Consider the following 16,584-nt stretch of genomic DNA (forward strand, 5'->3'; position numbering starts at 1 on the left):
TATTTACCACATACATTATCTTTTCAGCTATTATTTTAGAATGCCAGGAGCAGAAAATGTCACAAGCAAAAGTAGATATTTTGTCCCAATTACTCCTTGAGGTCCAAACTCAATTTGCATTATTTAACAACCTTGGGTTCTATTAGTGGTTCTTATCTGATGCTCTGGTAGGAAGACACTGTATGAGGTACTTAGACAGTCTCCATCTATTCTGTGACTCTCTTGTGGAATGCAACCCACTGAAACTCACTGTGGTGCACACATGTCAGCATGCCAACCACTCAACACATTTTTTCTGGTAGGGAAAGATAAATATATCTATAAAGTTGCAAAGATAAATACATGTAAAATGTCTGATAAATGCAAATAAAATACAATTTAAAAATATGCAAATACTGTGGAGGAGAACTTACAATTTAAGCTAAGGAGGGAATTTAATAAAAACCAGTAACACTAAAAAAAATGTATGATTTTTGTTTCATTCAGAAGACTTTTCCTTTTCTTTCTTTCTTTTTTTTTTTTTTAAAATGAGACAGAGTCTTACTCTGTTACCCAGGCTGGAGTACAGTGGCACAGTCTCGGCTTACTATAATCCGCCTCCCAGGCTCAAGCAATTCTCCTGCCTCAGCCTCCTGAGTAGCTGGGATTATAGGCATGTGACACCATGCTCAGCTAATTTTTGTATTTTTAGAAGAGACAGGGTTTCACCATCTTGACCAGGCTGGTCTTGAACTCCTGACCTCAAGTGGTCTGCCCATCTCGGCTTCCCAAAGTGCAGGGATTACAGGTGTGAGCCACCATGCCTGGCAGAAGACATTTATTTACTGCCTCTGAAGCATGATTGTGTGTCATTGAAGATTAAAATAGAAAAACATTAGTTATTAAATCATATCATGAAATGAATATAAACTTCTGCATTGGTATTTTGATATAATACTGTAAGGTAGAATAAGTGTTATCTTAAGAATGTCCTACCCTGAAATAGAAATATGCAAATCTTAATTATTACTTAAAAAGCTGTTACTATAATCCCCAATACTGATAATACTATATTGACATCAACGATATGATTTGATAGGAAAATATTCAGAAAGATGGACATTGTTTTATTTATTGACTCTTTACCTCATGTGTATAATAATACCTGAAACAAATCTCTGTATATACTAAACTTTTGTAAAATAAATCACATTTGATTAATTCCGTATTTAAAGAACCTATTAGTAAGTTATTTTGTAATACAATCATCTCTAATTTCTCATAAATTCAGTCTTTTATATATCATTTCCTTATAGCAGTGCAAAATCCTTATAATATGGGTATATTTTGATTCGGAAGGCAATGAAGGAGAATTTTTTTTGTTTAAAAAAGCTAAAAGTAGATACGTGGTTTGTTTTTTTTTTTTTTTTTTTGAGACAGAGTCTCGCTCTGTCCCAGGCTTGAACCCATATAAGGAAAATGTGGCACATATACCATGGTATACTATGCAGCCATTAAAAAGGATGAGTTCACATCCTTTGCAGGGACATGGATAAAGATGGAAACTTCTCTGCAAACTAACACAGGAACAGAAAACCAAACACCACATTTTCTCACTCCTAAGTGGGAGTTGAACAATGAGAACACATGGACACAGAGAGGGGAACATCACACACTGGGGCCTTTCAGGGATTGGGTGGGCAGTAGGAGAAATACCTAATGTAGATGACTGGTTGATGGGTGCAGCAAACCACCATGACACATGTATACCTATGTAACAAACCTGCAGATTCTGCATATATATGTATGTATGTATGTGTGTGTATATATGTGTGTGTGTGTGTGTGTATTCTGTCTTTATTGAGATGTCTTGGTTTCCTTGAGGTATAAACATGAAATAATCTTATAATTTCTGCTTATAATTTCTTCTTATAATTCCTGCTACCAACTATACTTGACCAAAACCCTTTCTTACTGGGAGAGGCTCCCTTATTGACCTTTCAATCTAATTCCGGAATTTTTCAGTCACTGTTGCTTATTAAGAGAGTTTTGTCTGTGAAGACTTAGTTGTACCTGTTTCAAAACCTCTGTCTTCTGTTCTACTCTGAGCTCTTCTTTTCCCCATAAGGCAGGTAAACCTGAGGTTCCAGGGGTGGGGAGATAGGGAGATTGCTCTCCCACCCTACTTCTCTTCTCCTGTGTGTCTCATCTGCAATTGGGACAAGGACTGGGTGAAGAGAAGGAGGAAGGGAGGGATGGGAAGAGAGACAGGAAGAGGGAGAGGGAGAAAGAGACAGCGAGAGTAAAAGAACATTTTCTGATGTACCCGATCCTGCAAAATGAGTTGTCCTTTTTTGTGGGTGGTCATAGGTGGACAACCTCCTATCAGTGATGTCAAGGCACTGTGCCTTTTCTGTTGGTCTTCACAACTGGCCTAACCTTTTGGAGAGTTGTGGATATGTAATGTGCGCAGATTAACCCGGGGTAGACAGGTGAATATCCCAACACAGGTCTCCTGCTGAGGGACTTCATCTTGAGTGTCTCCCCTACGTTTGGTCATTGTCTGGGACATTTGGCTACATCTTCAAACTTACCTTCTGATGGTGGATTTTGCCACATGTTTTTGATGTGTTAGTCTTTTTGCCCCATACTATAGCAGTATTTCACAAATCTTAACTTCATATGCCTGTTAACTTTTAAGATTAGGTTTTGGAAATAAATTTTCATCTGCCTGCCATAGCCCAAAAGCGGGGTTTGCAGAAATGTACAATTCATCTTCTGTACCCACTTTGTAACCCTGAGCACACAGTTCTTGCCTCTTGTTCACTGGCTGTTCTATCACACCATCTTCTCCCAGAGTTTTTTTTTGCTCTCTAGTAGCATTGGAGCAGGTCAGCACACCTGGTGACTGACTAGACCTCCAGCTAGAGAAGATGTCAGCCTCCTCTCCTTTCAGGCACTTAGAAAATTAGGGACTCTTTTGGACTCTCCTTCCTAAGATTCAGGGAATGGGAACTAGCTAATTGCCCACCCGATGGAGATGAAGGAAGTGGATAATCTCTCTCTGCATGGTACATTTCACCCCCAAACTTGGTTTTTGAGCCACCCAAGTTTTTGTATTTCATACAAAGCAGACGAAAACACTCTTAAATTTCTCCCCATTTTCCTTTTCTAGTCTAACCTCATCTCAGTAAACACTATTTTTTTTCTGTTGCTCAGGCCAAAAACAGCATTCATTCTTTATTTTTCCTGTTTTCTTTACTGCAGTAAATATGATCACTTGGCAGTAACCATTTCACCTCTATCTAGTGAGCTGAAAAGTAGAAAACATCATTTCCTAGACTCTCTACACCTAACTTCTGGAAGTGAATTCTGTCTTGTTAATTAGATATACTCATTTGGGATTTGGAAGACAAAAGTGAAAGTGACCATCTTTCTGCCATTTTAGCTATTTCTGCTGTTAAGCAAGATCATGAACACATGACTTTTTTTTCTAATAGAATTTTATTATCTGGTTACCAGTTATATAGATATTATGAGGCAGTGATAGTGGTGGCCTGCTGATCCCACCCACTGATCTCTAGCATCAGAGCCACCGTGATGGGTTCTTGAACTCAGTATTTACAGTAGTGGTATCCTCTAGTCCTGATTGCAGCAGAAGTAGTAAATCCTGGAAAGTCAGTTCTTGTGTTTTGGGAGTCTGTCCTGGTAGTATGTTCCCCTAGGCTTTCCAATGATTTTGTAATCACTTTATTCCCTGCATTAAATTCCTTTTTTTTTTTTTTAATACATAGAGGGGTTCTGCACTGAACTTGAATAAAATACACCAGAACCTCAAGTATGAGATCTAGGATTGTTTATGACTCATTCGGGTTTTAGAACAGTGAAAATCTAGTTATTGCTTGAAAATGGGACACTTGTAGTGCCTGGCATGCATTGTAAAAATCACTCACTCAATTATGTTCTTAGACTTCCAGAATGAACAATCTATTCTACAGACAAGTGTTTGGTGGACCATGAGGCTGCTGGAATAGGTCAATATGATGAGAATTTGAAGTACAAGGGATGTGAGATGGGCTGAATTCTTTAAAAAGCACTGGAGAAATTAAAGAAATGGTACAATTTGCAGTTTTAAATTTTCTGCTCAAGATGTGGTCAGACAAGTAAGAAACATCTGTGATTGCCTAAAAGAGCCTTTTATTTCTCATAACTACAAATTTGATATAGCCAAAAATGAGTTACAGAATCTGAATCAGTAGGTCACCAAATTTCAATGTAATTTAATTCATGGTTTTTCTAGATCTGTTATGTGTAAGGTACTTTACTTATTCGAAGGAGTGGGATGGTGAGAACTGAAAATGGGGACACTTGGATTTAATTCACTCTGGGTAGCCTGACCCTCAAACTCTGTCTAGCCTCTCTTGCTAGAAGCCTTGGCAGAGGTGCAGATAAATATAAGTGGCAATATATTGTAATGGTGCTTGTCTGGGGAGGAAAGAAGTTAGGTATGGTCAAATGTGTTGATGTGGGTGTACTTACCAGAGATCCTGTTTCAACACACTAGTCAAGGAGCTATGAGAGCTTCTGTTTACTTGTGTTTTATTGTTGTTGTCATTGTTTGTTTTTTTCCGAGACGGACTTTCGTTCTTGTTGCCCAGGCTGGAGCACAGTGGTGCAATCTCGACTCACTTCAGCCTCTGCCCCCTGGGTTCAAGCAATTCTCTTGCCTCATCCTTCTGAGTAGCTGGGATTACAGGCATGCGCCACCACACCTGGCTAGTTTTGCATTCTTAGTGGAGACAGGGTTTCTCCATGTTGGTCAGGCTGGTCTTGAACTCCCGACCTCAGGTGATCTGCCCACCTTGGCCTCCCAAAGTGCTGGGATTACAGACGTGAGCCCCTGTGCCTGACCTGTTTACTTGTTTTATTGACCAAACTTGGCTTCTGTGATGGTCTATCTCAATGAGATTGAAATGGTAGAAAATCCTTGATAGGATTTAAAGAAATTAGAGAGTTGCTTGCAGATGTTCACGCCAAATATGCCTGCACCGTCCAGAAGTGGAAATTATAACCCCACTTATGGGTGGACTTAAAGAACAGTAGGAAGGGAGTTCTTCTTGTGGCATAATTTCAATAAGTATATAGTTTGTTTTTTTTTTAACTTTCCTTGGAAAGAGTGCTTGGTCAGAAGTACAAATTTATATTGATGGTCAGTAGCAAACAGTTTTGCTACATAATCAAGGACTTAGAAACAAGTTTAAAGGATGGGGAACAAGGAAGACTGAAGAAGGGGTATATAAGTATTAGAGAATATACCTAAATGCAAGCATATTTGTATTCCATGTGAATGCTTAGTAACAGGTGCAACTGCAAGAGGAGGAACTTAATTATATGGTTGACCAGTTGACCTATTCTGTGTTTGTCAACAAGCAGAGGCCACTATGTGCACAGTGAACTATGAAATAGAATAATCATGTGATATATTGTCCAAATTGGATAACATTTGAGAGTTAAAGCAATTAATAATCTGAGAAAGGAAGCATGAGCCAGAACTATCTTCATCAAACTGGGATACATGGCTACTGTAGTTTTAAATGAAGAAGTCACGTTGGCAGGGATGGGAATTATGGAAGGAATTATTATTGCAGACTGTCCCTCACCAACACTGTTGGGTGTTCAAGCTGCCAACAGCAGAAATTAACATAATGTTTCTGATACAGCAGTCATTTAGAGGGAATTGAATATTATATTTGCCCTCTTTCAATATGGAAGCAAGCAGTGTTGTGTCTGCACCAAATGCATTTTTGTTTTCCCATCCCAAGTTTCAGCCAGTACTGTCATTCATTAACTTACTGAATGACTTACTCATTATCACAGTTTCCACACAACATTGCATGTGCTAAGGAACTCACATTACAAAGGATATAAGACAGTTGACTGACACCGAGAAGAATAAAGGTCCTACTATGAGTATTGACCTTGAACAAAGTGAATTGGCTTATATTGAAGATTAATTTGCTCTATCTCTGTGTTAGTCTGTTCTCACACTGCTAAGAAAGACATGCCTGAGACCAAGTAATTTACAAAGGAAAGAGGTTTAATTGACTTACAGTTCCACTTGGCTGGGGAGGCCTCACAATCATGGTGGAAGGCAAATGAGAAGCAAAGTCACATCTTACATGGTGGCAGGCAAGAGAACATGCGTAGGGGAATTCCTCTTTATAAAACCATCAGATCTCATGAGACTTACTATCTTGGGAACAGCATGGGAAAAGCCCACACCCACGATTCACTTACCTCCGACCAGGTCCCTCCTATGACACATGGGGTTTATTACAATTCTAGGTGAGATTATTACGATTCAAGGTGGGGACACAGAGTTAAAGCATATCACTGTGGGAAGATAATAGGAGTTTGGGATGCAGTTCTAGAGTATACACGGTGTATCTTCCCTGTCTGCTCCAGTCACGGTTCTCTCAAAGGCAGAGTACATGGATCTGGGAATTAAGGAGTAAAAATAGAAATGACATGTCTCACCAATTAACCATGTAATCTACTCACAACAATTTTGCTTCTCAACTTTTGGCTTTTCTAGATGAAATCTGGTAGAGATTATTTTAACTAGGTTAAGTAATCTTAGTATCCAGGGGACAAATACTTATGTATGAAGGACATATTAATGGTTTCATTAAATGGGAATTTCTTGATCTGCTCATTCCACCCTTTTACCTCTCTGTCTTTATAACTTTTCAGTTTACTTACTGTATTACAGCCATACTGGCTACCTCCTCCTCCTCCTCCTCTTCTTTCTTCTTCCTCTTCCTTTTCTTCCTTCTTCCTCTTTCTTCTCATTTATTCTCCTTCTCTCCCTTCCTTCTCCACTTCCTTCTCAAACAACAAACACACTCTACCCTAGGGCCTTTGCACTGGTTGGACCCTCTCCCTAGAATGTGCTACCTCTAAATATCTGTGATGCTAATGCTTTGCTACCTTGATATAGTTTCTCAAATATTACCTTTATAAAGGGGCTCACAATGAGCATTCTATCTAAAATTAATCCACCTTTGACTTTTCTGGCACTCTTTATCCCTTGTTTCTTTTTTGTAGCATCTATCGTCTTCTACCTTACTATATAATTTGTCAATTATGATTGTTGTTTATTGTGTGTCTCACCCATGGAGGCTGGGGTCTTTATTTTGTTCACTGTTGTCACCCAAGCACTGAGAAAAGTCACTAACGTGTATTAGACCCTTGGTAAATGTTTGTTAAATGAGTAAATCAATAACTGAGATTGATCCTTGAATTATTGTTAATTCTACAAATTCTGAGTTTATTCTGGAAAACTTCTAAAAATTCAGTTTTAGTCAAGTGGGTCCTAAGATTTAGATTAATCCTAGAAATATCCTGACTCTAAAATGAAGGAATTTCTGCTCCTGATGAAGTCAAGGAATCTTAAAAGTGTAAGGGGTTTAAAGTTCTACTCTGTCAACCTACATTTTCTTTCTTAAATTGCAAAAGGTTTAAAGAGGATCTTATCAATTTTCTCTTCTCTAGGGATTTTGGATTAGGAAATTTATGTTTCCAGAAGTTTACTCAGCAGACTTGAGCTTAATTCCATTAAGTATACAAAATCATCTTTTCTCTTTTTATTTTTATTTTTTGTATTTTACTTTAAGTTCTGGGATACATGCACAGAATGTGCACGTTTGTTATATAGGTATACATGTGTCATGGTGGTTTGCTGCACCTATCAACCTGTTATCTAGGTTTTAAGCCCTGCATGCATTAGGTATTTGTTCTAATACTCTCCCTCCCCATTTTCCCCCACCCCCCAATAGGCTCCGGTGTATTTCCCTCCCTGTATCCATGTATTATCATTGTTCAACTCCTACTTAGAAATAAGAACATGTGGTTTGGTTTTCTGTTCCTGTGTTAGTTTGCAGAGAATGATATCTTCCAGCTTCATCAAAGGCCCTGCAAAGGACATGAACTCATTCTTTTTTATGGCTGCATAGTATTCCATGATGCATATGTGCCACATTTTCTTTATTCAGTCTATCATTGATGGGCATTTGGGTTGATTCCAAGTCTTTGCTATCGTAAATAGTGCTGCAATAAACATACGTGTGCATGTGAATGACTTATAATCCTTTGGGTATATACCCACTAATGGGATTGCTGGGTCAAATGGTATTTCTGATCCTAGATCCTTGAGGAATCATCACACTGTCTTCCACAATGGTTGAACTAATTTACACAACCACCAACAGTGTAAAGGTATTCCTATTTCTCCACATCCTCACCAGCATCTGTTGCTTCCTGACTTTTTAATGATCACCATTGTAACTTGAGTGAGATGATATCTTGTTGTGGTTTGGGTTTGGATTTTTCTAATGACCAGTGATGATGAGTTTTTTCCTATGTTTGTTAATCGAATAAATGTCTTCTTTTGAGAAGTGTCTGTTCATATCCTTCACCCACTTTATTTTTTTTTTTGGTAAATTTAAGTTCTTTGTAGATTCTGGATATTAGCCCTTTGTCAGAATGATAGATTGCAAACATTTTCTCCCATTCTGTAGGCTGTCTGTTCACTCTGATGACAGTTTTTTTGCTGTGCAGAAGCTCTTTAGTTTAATTAGATCCCATTTGTTAATTCTGACTTTTGTTGACATCGCTTTTGGTGTTTTAGTCATGAAGTCTTTGCCCATGTCTATGTCCTGAATGGTATTGCCTAGGTCTTCTTCACCAGGGTTTTTTATGGCTTTAGGTTTTACAATTAAGTCTTTAATCCATCTTGAGTTAATTTTTGTATAAGGTGTAATGAAGGGATCCAGTTTCAATTTTCTGCATATGGCTAGCCAGTTTTTCTAGCACCATTTGTTAAATTGGGAATTTTTTCCCCCATTGCTTGTTTTTTTTCTTTTCTTTTCTTTTTTTTTTTTGAGACGGAGTTTCGCTCTTGTTACCCAGGCTGGAGTGCAATGGCGCGATCTCGGCTCACCACAACCTCCGCCTCCTGGGTTCAGGCAATTCTCCTGCCTCAGCCTCCCGAGTAGCTGGGATTACAGGCACGCACCACCATGCCCAGCTAATTTTTTGTATTTTAGTAGAGACGGGGTTTCACCATGTTGACCAGGATGGTCTCGATCTCTTGACCTCGTGATCCACCCACCAACACCTCAGCTTCCCAAAGTGCTGGGATTTCAGGCGTGAGCCACCGCACCTGGCCCCCATTGCTTGTTTTTTCAGATTTGTTGAAGATCACATGGTTGTAGATGTGTGGTGTTATTTCTGAGGCCTCTGTTCTGTTCCATTGGTCTCTATATATGTTACCATGCTGTTTTGATTACTGTAGCCTTGTATTATACTTTGAAGTCAAGTAGCATGATGCCTCCAGCTTTGTTCTTTTTGCTTAGGATTGTCTTGGCTATGTGGGCCCTTTTATAGTTATATATGAAATTTGAAGTAGTTTTTTTTCTAATTTTGCATATAAAGTCAATGGTAGCTTGATGGGAATAGCACTGAATCTCTAAATTACTTTGGGCAGTAGGGCCATTTTCACAATATTGATTCTTCCTATCCATGAGCATGGAAAGTTTTTCCATTTGTTTGTGTCCTCCCTTATTTCCTTGAGAAGTGACAAAACTGTTTTTTCTATGAAGCTTCCTGGTAGCAGAAATTAGCAAGCTCTCTATATACCCAAAGTTTCCAGGCCCTGATTTCACAGTCTTTTGGTTTAAAAATGTAAACCTAGTAGATCATCGCTAGAGCTGATGAGATTGGTGGGTGCTTGTGAAGTAAAAGAAGACATGAAAAAGTTGTCAGTGTGCCTTTAACAAAAAAATATAACAGTTAATAATTCATTTCTTCCCCTGCAGGAGACAGAAAGTAATTAAAGTGTCAGGTAAGTCATACTAAGTTTCACATTTGTAGTAGCTTCCTGTTACAACATCTTATTGCCATGTCTTGAGGGCATACCTAAGAAGTACCAGCCTGGTATGACGTGGAGGCTTGCATATTCCTTGAGTTTCCCTGTATGAGCCCAGGTGTAGCTCAACCTGCATTTGCTCAAGCATTCATTCATGGAATACTCACTCTGTACCAGGATTTTATGACAATCTTTAGAGGGATTTAAAGTCAGTGTTATTTTACTAAGATAAATACCTTTCTTGAAGAATGGCAGATTATAAAATGTTCATTTTAACTCCACAAAACAGATGGAGTGATGTAAATGCTTCATTTTCCAATTTCCCTGGAGTCAATCCCCACCCCCAACTCTCTCTAAGAGACAGTTTTGCAGTGAGGAGAAGGAAAGGGGGAGTAAAAGGGTCGCTTCAAGCATCTGTGTGTTCTAGGTGTCATATTAGTCACTTAAAAAACATTATCTAATTTGGTCCTCATACCAATTTTGAGAGAGGGCTCTTATTCCAATTTTCAAGATAATAAAAAAGGGACTTAGATTAAGCAAATGATCTAAGGTCACACAGGTAATAAAGAATAGAGTGTGGGACAGATACCAGGTCTGTGCAACTTTGGGGCCCTTTCTTTATCTGATACAATCTTTATTACGTTCATCTTCTCAGTGGGAGAGAGTGAAGGTGGATGAGTTTCCAGTCATAAGATGATTATTTTTATTTTAAAATCTTAAATCCATGTACAAAGATACATAGGTTATTGCCTATGTTCATTTAAAAGTAATATATTTGGTTCAGAGTTTTTTGGAGCTAATCTGGTTAAGTAAGTTTGACCCTGGAAATTCAACAATAGGAAAATTTTACATGAATGCTCTTTCCAGGGTTTGTTGTTTTGGTAATTATAATATTTAGTAAAAGGAATATACTTAACTGATTTTTTTAGCTTTCAAATCTTAGATTAAGAACCGAAAAATTGCAATAAATTTTTTGGTTGAGAATAACAAATACTGCTCATGTGTGAAAGGAGTTTTTCACATTTATTAGCCACAATTCAGCTTTTTTCCCCCCCAACAAATACTTTTCCAGCAGGTGGCACTCTAAGAACACTGTTTCGATATTTGGATTTAGGAGGACAAGATGGCCTGAGTCTGGGTGGGGTGTGTGTGTGTGTGTGTGTGTGTGTGTGTGTGTATGTGTGTATTTAGAATATAAAACAGGAGGCGTATTAAAATGCCTTTTAAAAATTATGCACCTTTAAAGACAAGTTGATCTAATTATATTACATGATTTATATATTCATGTTTATTGAGAAAACAGGTAATAATGATAATTATTTTGTTTGATTAAATTGCTGTTTCCAAATTACATTGTTATAATCCAAAAAAAAAAGCAGCAAATTATATCTTTCCTTTTCAGACACAAAGTACATTAACAAAAATGTACTTTAGAGATTCCTCAAATAGAATAAAATTCCTGTATGAAAAAATTTACTGCTTACATTTTTGGTTATCTCTCAGTCATGGTTAAATACCAAAACTATCTAATTAGTTAATCTTGAAATTTACTACTTAGTTTTTAACAGTATTCTATTGATTTAATTTCATATGAATTTTCTAAAATGCTCTGTTACTTACATTATTAAATGTCTGGTGTGTTTTCATGAAGTATGTTGCTTGGCGATTGAAATCTCTGTTGTGTTAGCACCTTTTTTTTTAATTTAAACACCTTCAAGCTTGTTTAGTAAGGAACTTCCCTTACATTGTCAGTGGTGTCAGTGGTGAACACTGACTTTGGAATTATAAGACCAAGAATAGACTCAGATGGTATCAACCATGTGTTAAAGAAAAAAAGTAGAAATAATTCTATTTCACCTGTATCTAGGTTGTATTTTAACATGTATTTATAAAGATTTTCATAAACTCAGTAGTTACTGTATGGATATTTTGAGAAATCAATAAACTCTATTTACTTTTTTAAAAATATGAGTTCTTAAACTTTTGGTTATCATTCTTATTTTGAATACACAGCATAAAAGAAGGCTCTTTTAAAAATATTTGATCGTGTTTAAATCACTTTAAAGCAAACAGCTCACAGTGACAGTTTCAAGTGAGAATGTTCACCATGCCTTAAAGGTGGAACAATCTCAGACTTTAGAGAGTTGAGAAAGGGCTCACTTTGAACTTGAGTCCTTCAGCAAGAAGTGTTATAAAGTAGTTCCAAGGGTCATTGTTTACAATGTAAGATCTTCTTAGAAAACTTTCTTCCTCATTTCCCCAACTCTTACTTTTTTCTCTATAGTTATAAAACAGGGATTGTTATTTTTTTATTATTCATAACAATAAAATTGAAAATAATAATTATAATGACTTACTATTTAGAATTCTTTTCCTTAATGAATAAATACAAAAGAAAATATCTCATGCTAGTTTGTTTCCACTGTCCTTGTGAGTTCAGGCAGTGTTCTCTCTCTCATTTTCTATCTCTTACACTCTCAACTTAGAATGAGAACTTATGAACAGGGCTGAGTATTAAAACAGTGTGACTTTTACAGAATCAAAGAGAGAAGGTAAGTAGACCTGGAATATGCAAGACCACTTTTAAAAAATAAATACTCCCCTTAAAGTTTACATGACCTTTGATTACAAACATATAATCTCAAATATAGTATGAATATAAATAAAGTTAGTATCCAATATTTTTGAATTGAGTGGTTTTTATTTTTATTTTTAGGATAAACATGTTCTGACAGTTGTAACCATTGAGAGAATGCTGGAAAGACTGAAAAAATGTAATGAATTTTTAGAGCTCATTCTTAAAGGACTTAAGGAATATTCGGAAAAGAAACGTCTCTTTTTCCCCAGATTCTTTGTCTTGTCAAATGACGAACTTCTTGAGATACTATCTGAGACTAAAGATCCCACTAGGTAAGTAATTTACATGTAGAATACATGACTGAATTTATTTGCTTAAACTTACTTTTTAGAACAAAGTAGAACACAAACATATATAATCATGTTTATATAATAATTTTTCTATAAGAATGTTCCATGTATTATATCATCAACTTTGGATAATTGTTAAAAATATAAGTAATACTGAAGGAACAATGGAATAGATTTCTTTTCTTTTCTCATTTTGTTTCATTTCTTATTTATTTATTTTTGAAATGGAGTTTCACTCTTGTTGCCCAGGCTGGAGTACAATGGCACAACCTCAGTTCACTGCAACCTCCACCTCCCAGGTTAAAGCAATTCTCCTGCCTCAGCCTCCCAAGTAGCTGGGATTACAGGTGTGTGCCATCACGCCCAGCTAATTTTTGTACTTTTAGTAGAGATGGGGTTTCACCATGTTGGCTAGGCTGGTCTCGAATTCCTAACCTCAAGTGATCTGCCCACCTCGGCCTCCCAAAGTGCTGGGATTACAGACATGAGCCACTGCACCTGGCCAGATTTCTTAACTTACCACATCTTACAGATTTTTCAGAACACGACTGTTTCACAGCACATTCAGAATAAAAGCCAGTTCCCTCACGATGGCTTGCAATGCCCCACACAGATTATTCTTCCCCTGTTATCCTTCCTGTTCATCTCCTGCTAGTCTTCTTGCTCACTCTGCTTTCAGTCCACCAGCCTTTTTGCAATTCCTTGGTAAAAAGGGCAGCCTCCTTTCTCAATGTACTGTTCTCTTTGCCTGGGATGCTCCTTACCCACATGTCCATCAGACTTCTTCCTTTACCTCCTATAAGTCTTTGTGGAAATCTGCTTAAACATCTGTCATTCAGGGAAGCCCTCCCTGACCACCATATTTAAAGAAGCAGCTCCCTCCACGCTAAACTTGCCCTCTTTACTGAGTTTTTTCCTTGCCTAATTTTACTTCTGCATACTTGTTATCATCTGGCATACTCTATAATTACTTATTTGTTTACCGTATGTCTTCCTCTAGCAGAATATAAGCTCCACCATAGTAAAGATTTTTTGACTGTTCTTTCTCACTGCGGATTCCCCAATCCTTAGAAGAGTATCTGATATAAAGTAAACAATGAATAGATATTTGTTAAGCAAATTTGTTAATTTTGTGTTTTGTGCCTTCAAAATAGGAGATTGTAATCTAAAGAAAAAGACAAATTTAGGCTCAGATTTCTAAGTTTTTATACTCTGCTTCTTTTTGCCCATTTGAAAGATGAATACAATGGGTTTTTGGTAGGGTGTCAAAAATGAGGGATTTTGTCAGTCCCGTCTGTATTACATTGAAGAGACTAATAGTTGGATACTGTCAAAGCAGTTGATTTAGTAAACTGTAAAGTACTTAAGTCACTAAACATAGTCCAGAATTTTCAAACAGTCTCTGAAGATCCCAGTTGAAATGGTTACTTTTGTGCATTTGAAGATTCTTTAGGTTCATGTATTTGTTAGTCAAGATTGATTTTCTCCTTATGTTACCTTTAGCATCTTTTAATTCACTGTATTGAAGACAAAGCCTTGTGGTTGTCTCTGTAGCTCTTACTATAATTGCAATTTTACAGATCTTTTGTGATTATTCAATTAATGCTGACTTCTCACTGGACTGTACAATCCATGTGGGCAAAGATTGTGTTTTTTGTTTGTTTGTTTGTGGGGGGGTCTGGTTTTTGCTCAGTATTTCATTCCCAGCACTACCTAGCACAGGTATAACATTATGCATTTATGAATTTTAAATGGAAATTGGTGTACGAAGAACACTGGAATTTAAGGAATTGTTTTAACTTGGTTAATTCTCTTAAAAATATTTTTCCTGACCGGGTGCAACCTCACTTGAAGAAATGTTTTGAAGGAATTGCAAAGGTAGAATTTACGGAAACTTTAGACATTACTCACATGAAGAGTAGTGAAGGAGAGGTTGTGGAACTCAAAGAGATCATTTCAACAGCCAAAGCCAGAGGTCAAGTGGAGAAGTGGTTGGTTGAATTAGAGAGAGTTATGATTAACTCCATCCACAAGGTAACTGACTATAATTACAATTTTTAGAAAAGGATGCTAGAGTATAAATGTTATTAGAAATAGTCTGAAATTATTTTTAAAATATTATGTTAAAAGAAATATACTATTGATAAATGTACTGTTATTTAGACAGAAATGGAGGTGTGGAATTACCAATTCAAATATCATAGATAACTTGAAGCAAAGAGATGGTCTATGATAGTAATTTTGTAGTGACTCACGAGACATGTGGGACAAAATACCATCCATACTACAGAACACCTGGGTTTGAGTAATGCATCGGCTTATTTTTTGTGGCCACATGCTAGTCCTTTCATCATTAATTAGATACACTTTGTTCTGTGCAGTCTATCTTTAGTCTTGCTTTGGAAGCACCTCTCTACAGGATCACATCAGTCTCCTTGACATGCATAAATCCTTTTGTTCTGTGTCTACATAAAATGCATACTAAAATGTTAAAAGATCATGCATATTTCCTACCATTAATAGCAACTTCTTATTTTCCACATTTCATAAAACGTATTGTCAGCTCAATCATTTGCAATTATTTTTGTTAGTAGAGAATTTCAAGGCACACCAACAAATAAAGATTGAGCACTCATTTTTTTTTTCTATAATGTGAGCCTAGCATTCAAGTTTTTAGTCAAGAATAAAAATCACGATGGAGCAAAGGAATGGGAGGGGAGTATAATTAATAATTTTTAATTTTTATTTTTTTAAATATCAACTTTTTAGATTCAGGGGTACATGTGCAGGTTTGTTACATCGATATATTGTGTGATTCTGAGGTTTGGGGAGCGATTGATTCCATCACCCAGGTACTGAGCATAGTACCCAATAGTTAGTATATCAACCCTTGGCCCCCTCTCTTCCTCCTCCTTGTGGTAATTCCCAGTGTCTATTGTTGCCATCCCTATCCGTTTCCATACCTTACAATTACTTATAAGTGAGAACATGTGATATTTGGTTTTCTGTTCCTGCATTAATTTGCTTAGGATAATGGTCTCCAGCTGCATCCATTGTTGCTGCAAAAAACATAATTTCATTATTTTTGTGGTTGCATAGTATTATATGGTGTTTATTTACCACATTTTCTTAATCTAATCCACCATTGACGGCACCTAGGTTGATTCCATGTCTTTGCTGTCGTGAATACTGCTCCAATGAGCATATGAGTATATGTGTCTTTTTGGTAGAACAATTTATTTTCCTTTGGATATATACTCAGCAGTGGGGTTGCTGGGTTGAATGGTAGTTCCATTTTAAGTTCTTTGAGAAATCTCCAAACTGCCTTCCACAGTGGCTGAACTAATTTACAATCCCACCAATAGTGTATAAGCCTTCCCTTTTCTCTGTAGCCTTACCAGCATTTTCTGACTTTTTAGTAGTAGCCATTCTGAGTGGTATGAGATGGTATCTCATTGTCCTATTGATTTATATTTTCTGATGATTGGTGATGTGAAACATTTTTCATATGTTTGTTGGCCACTTGTATGTCTTCTTTTGAGAAGTATCTGTTCATGTCTGCTGCCCATTTTTTTAAATGGGGTTATTTGTTTTTTGCTTGTTCAGTAGCTTAAGTTCCTTATAGATTCTGGTTATTAGAACTTGTTCAGATGTGTAGTTTTCTCACAGTCTATAGGTTGTCTATTTACTCTGTTGATAGTTTTTTGTTTGTTTGTTTGGTTGGTTGGTTGGCTGTTTCTGTGCCAGAA

General features: G+C 36.8%; 1 protein-coding gene across 1 annotated transcript in view; it reads left to right on the forward strand.

Moving 5' to 3' along the window:
* The window catches only part of DNAH7 (dynein axonemal heavy chain 7), a 260,963-nt gene that overhangs the window by 60,693 nt on the left and 183,686 nt on the right, over window positions 1–16,584 (forward strand). The window contains 2 exon segments of the mRNA XM_064372762.1: window positions 12,624–12,814; window positions 14,668–14,869. Of these exon segments, the coding sequence (XP_064228832.1) occupies window positions 12,624–12,814; window positions 14,668–14,869 (393 nt within the window).

This window comes from Aotus nancymaae, unplaced genomic scaffold (assembly GCF_030222135.1).
Source record: "Aotus nancymaae isolate 86718 unplaced genomic scaffold, 86718_ANA_hifiasm-v0.15.2.pri h1tg000008l, whole genome shotgun sequence".
NCBI classification, from domain to species: Eukaryota; Metazoa; Chordata; class Mammalia; order Primates; family Aotidae; genus Aotus; species Aotus nancymaae.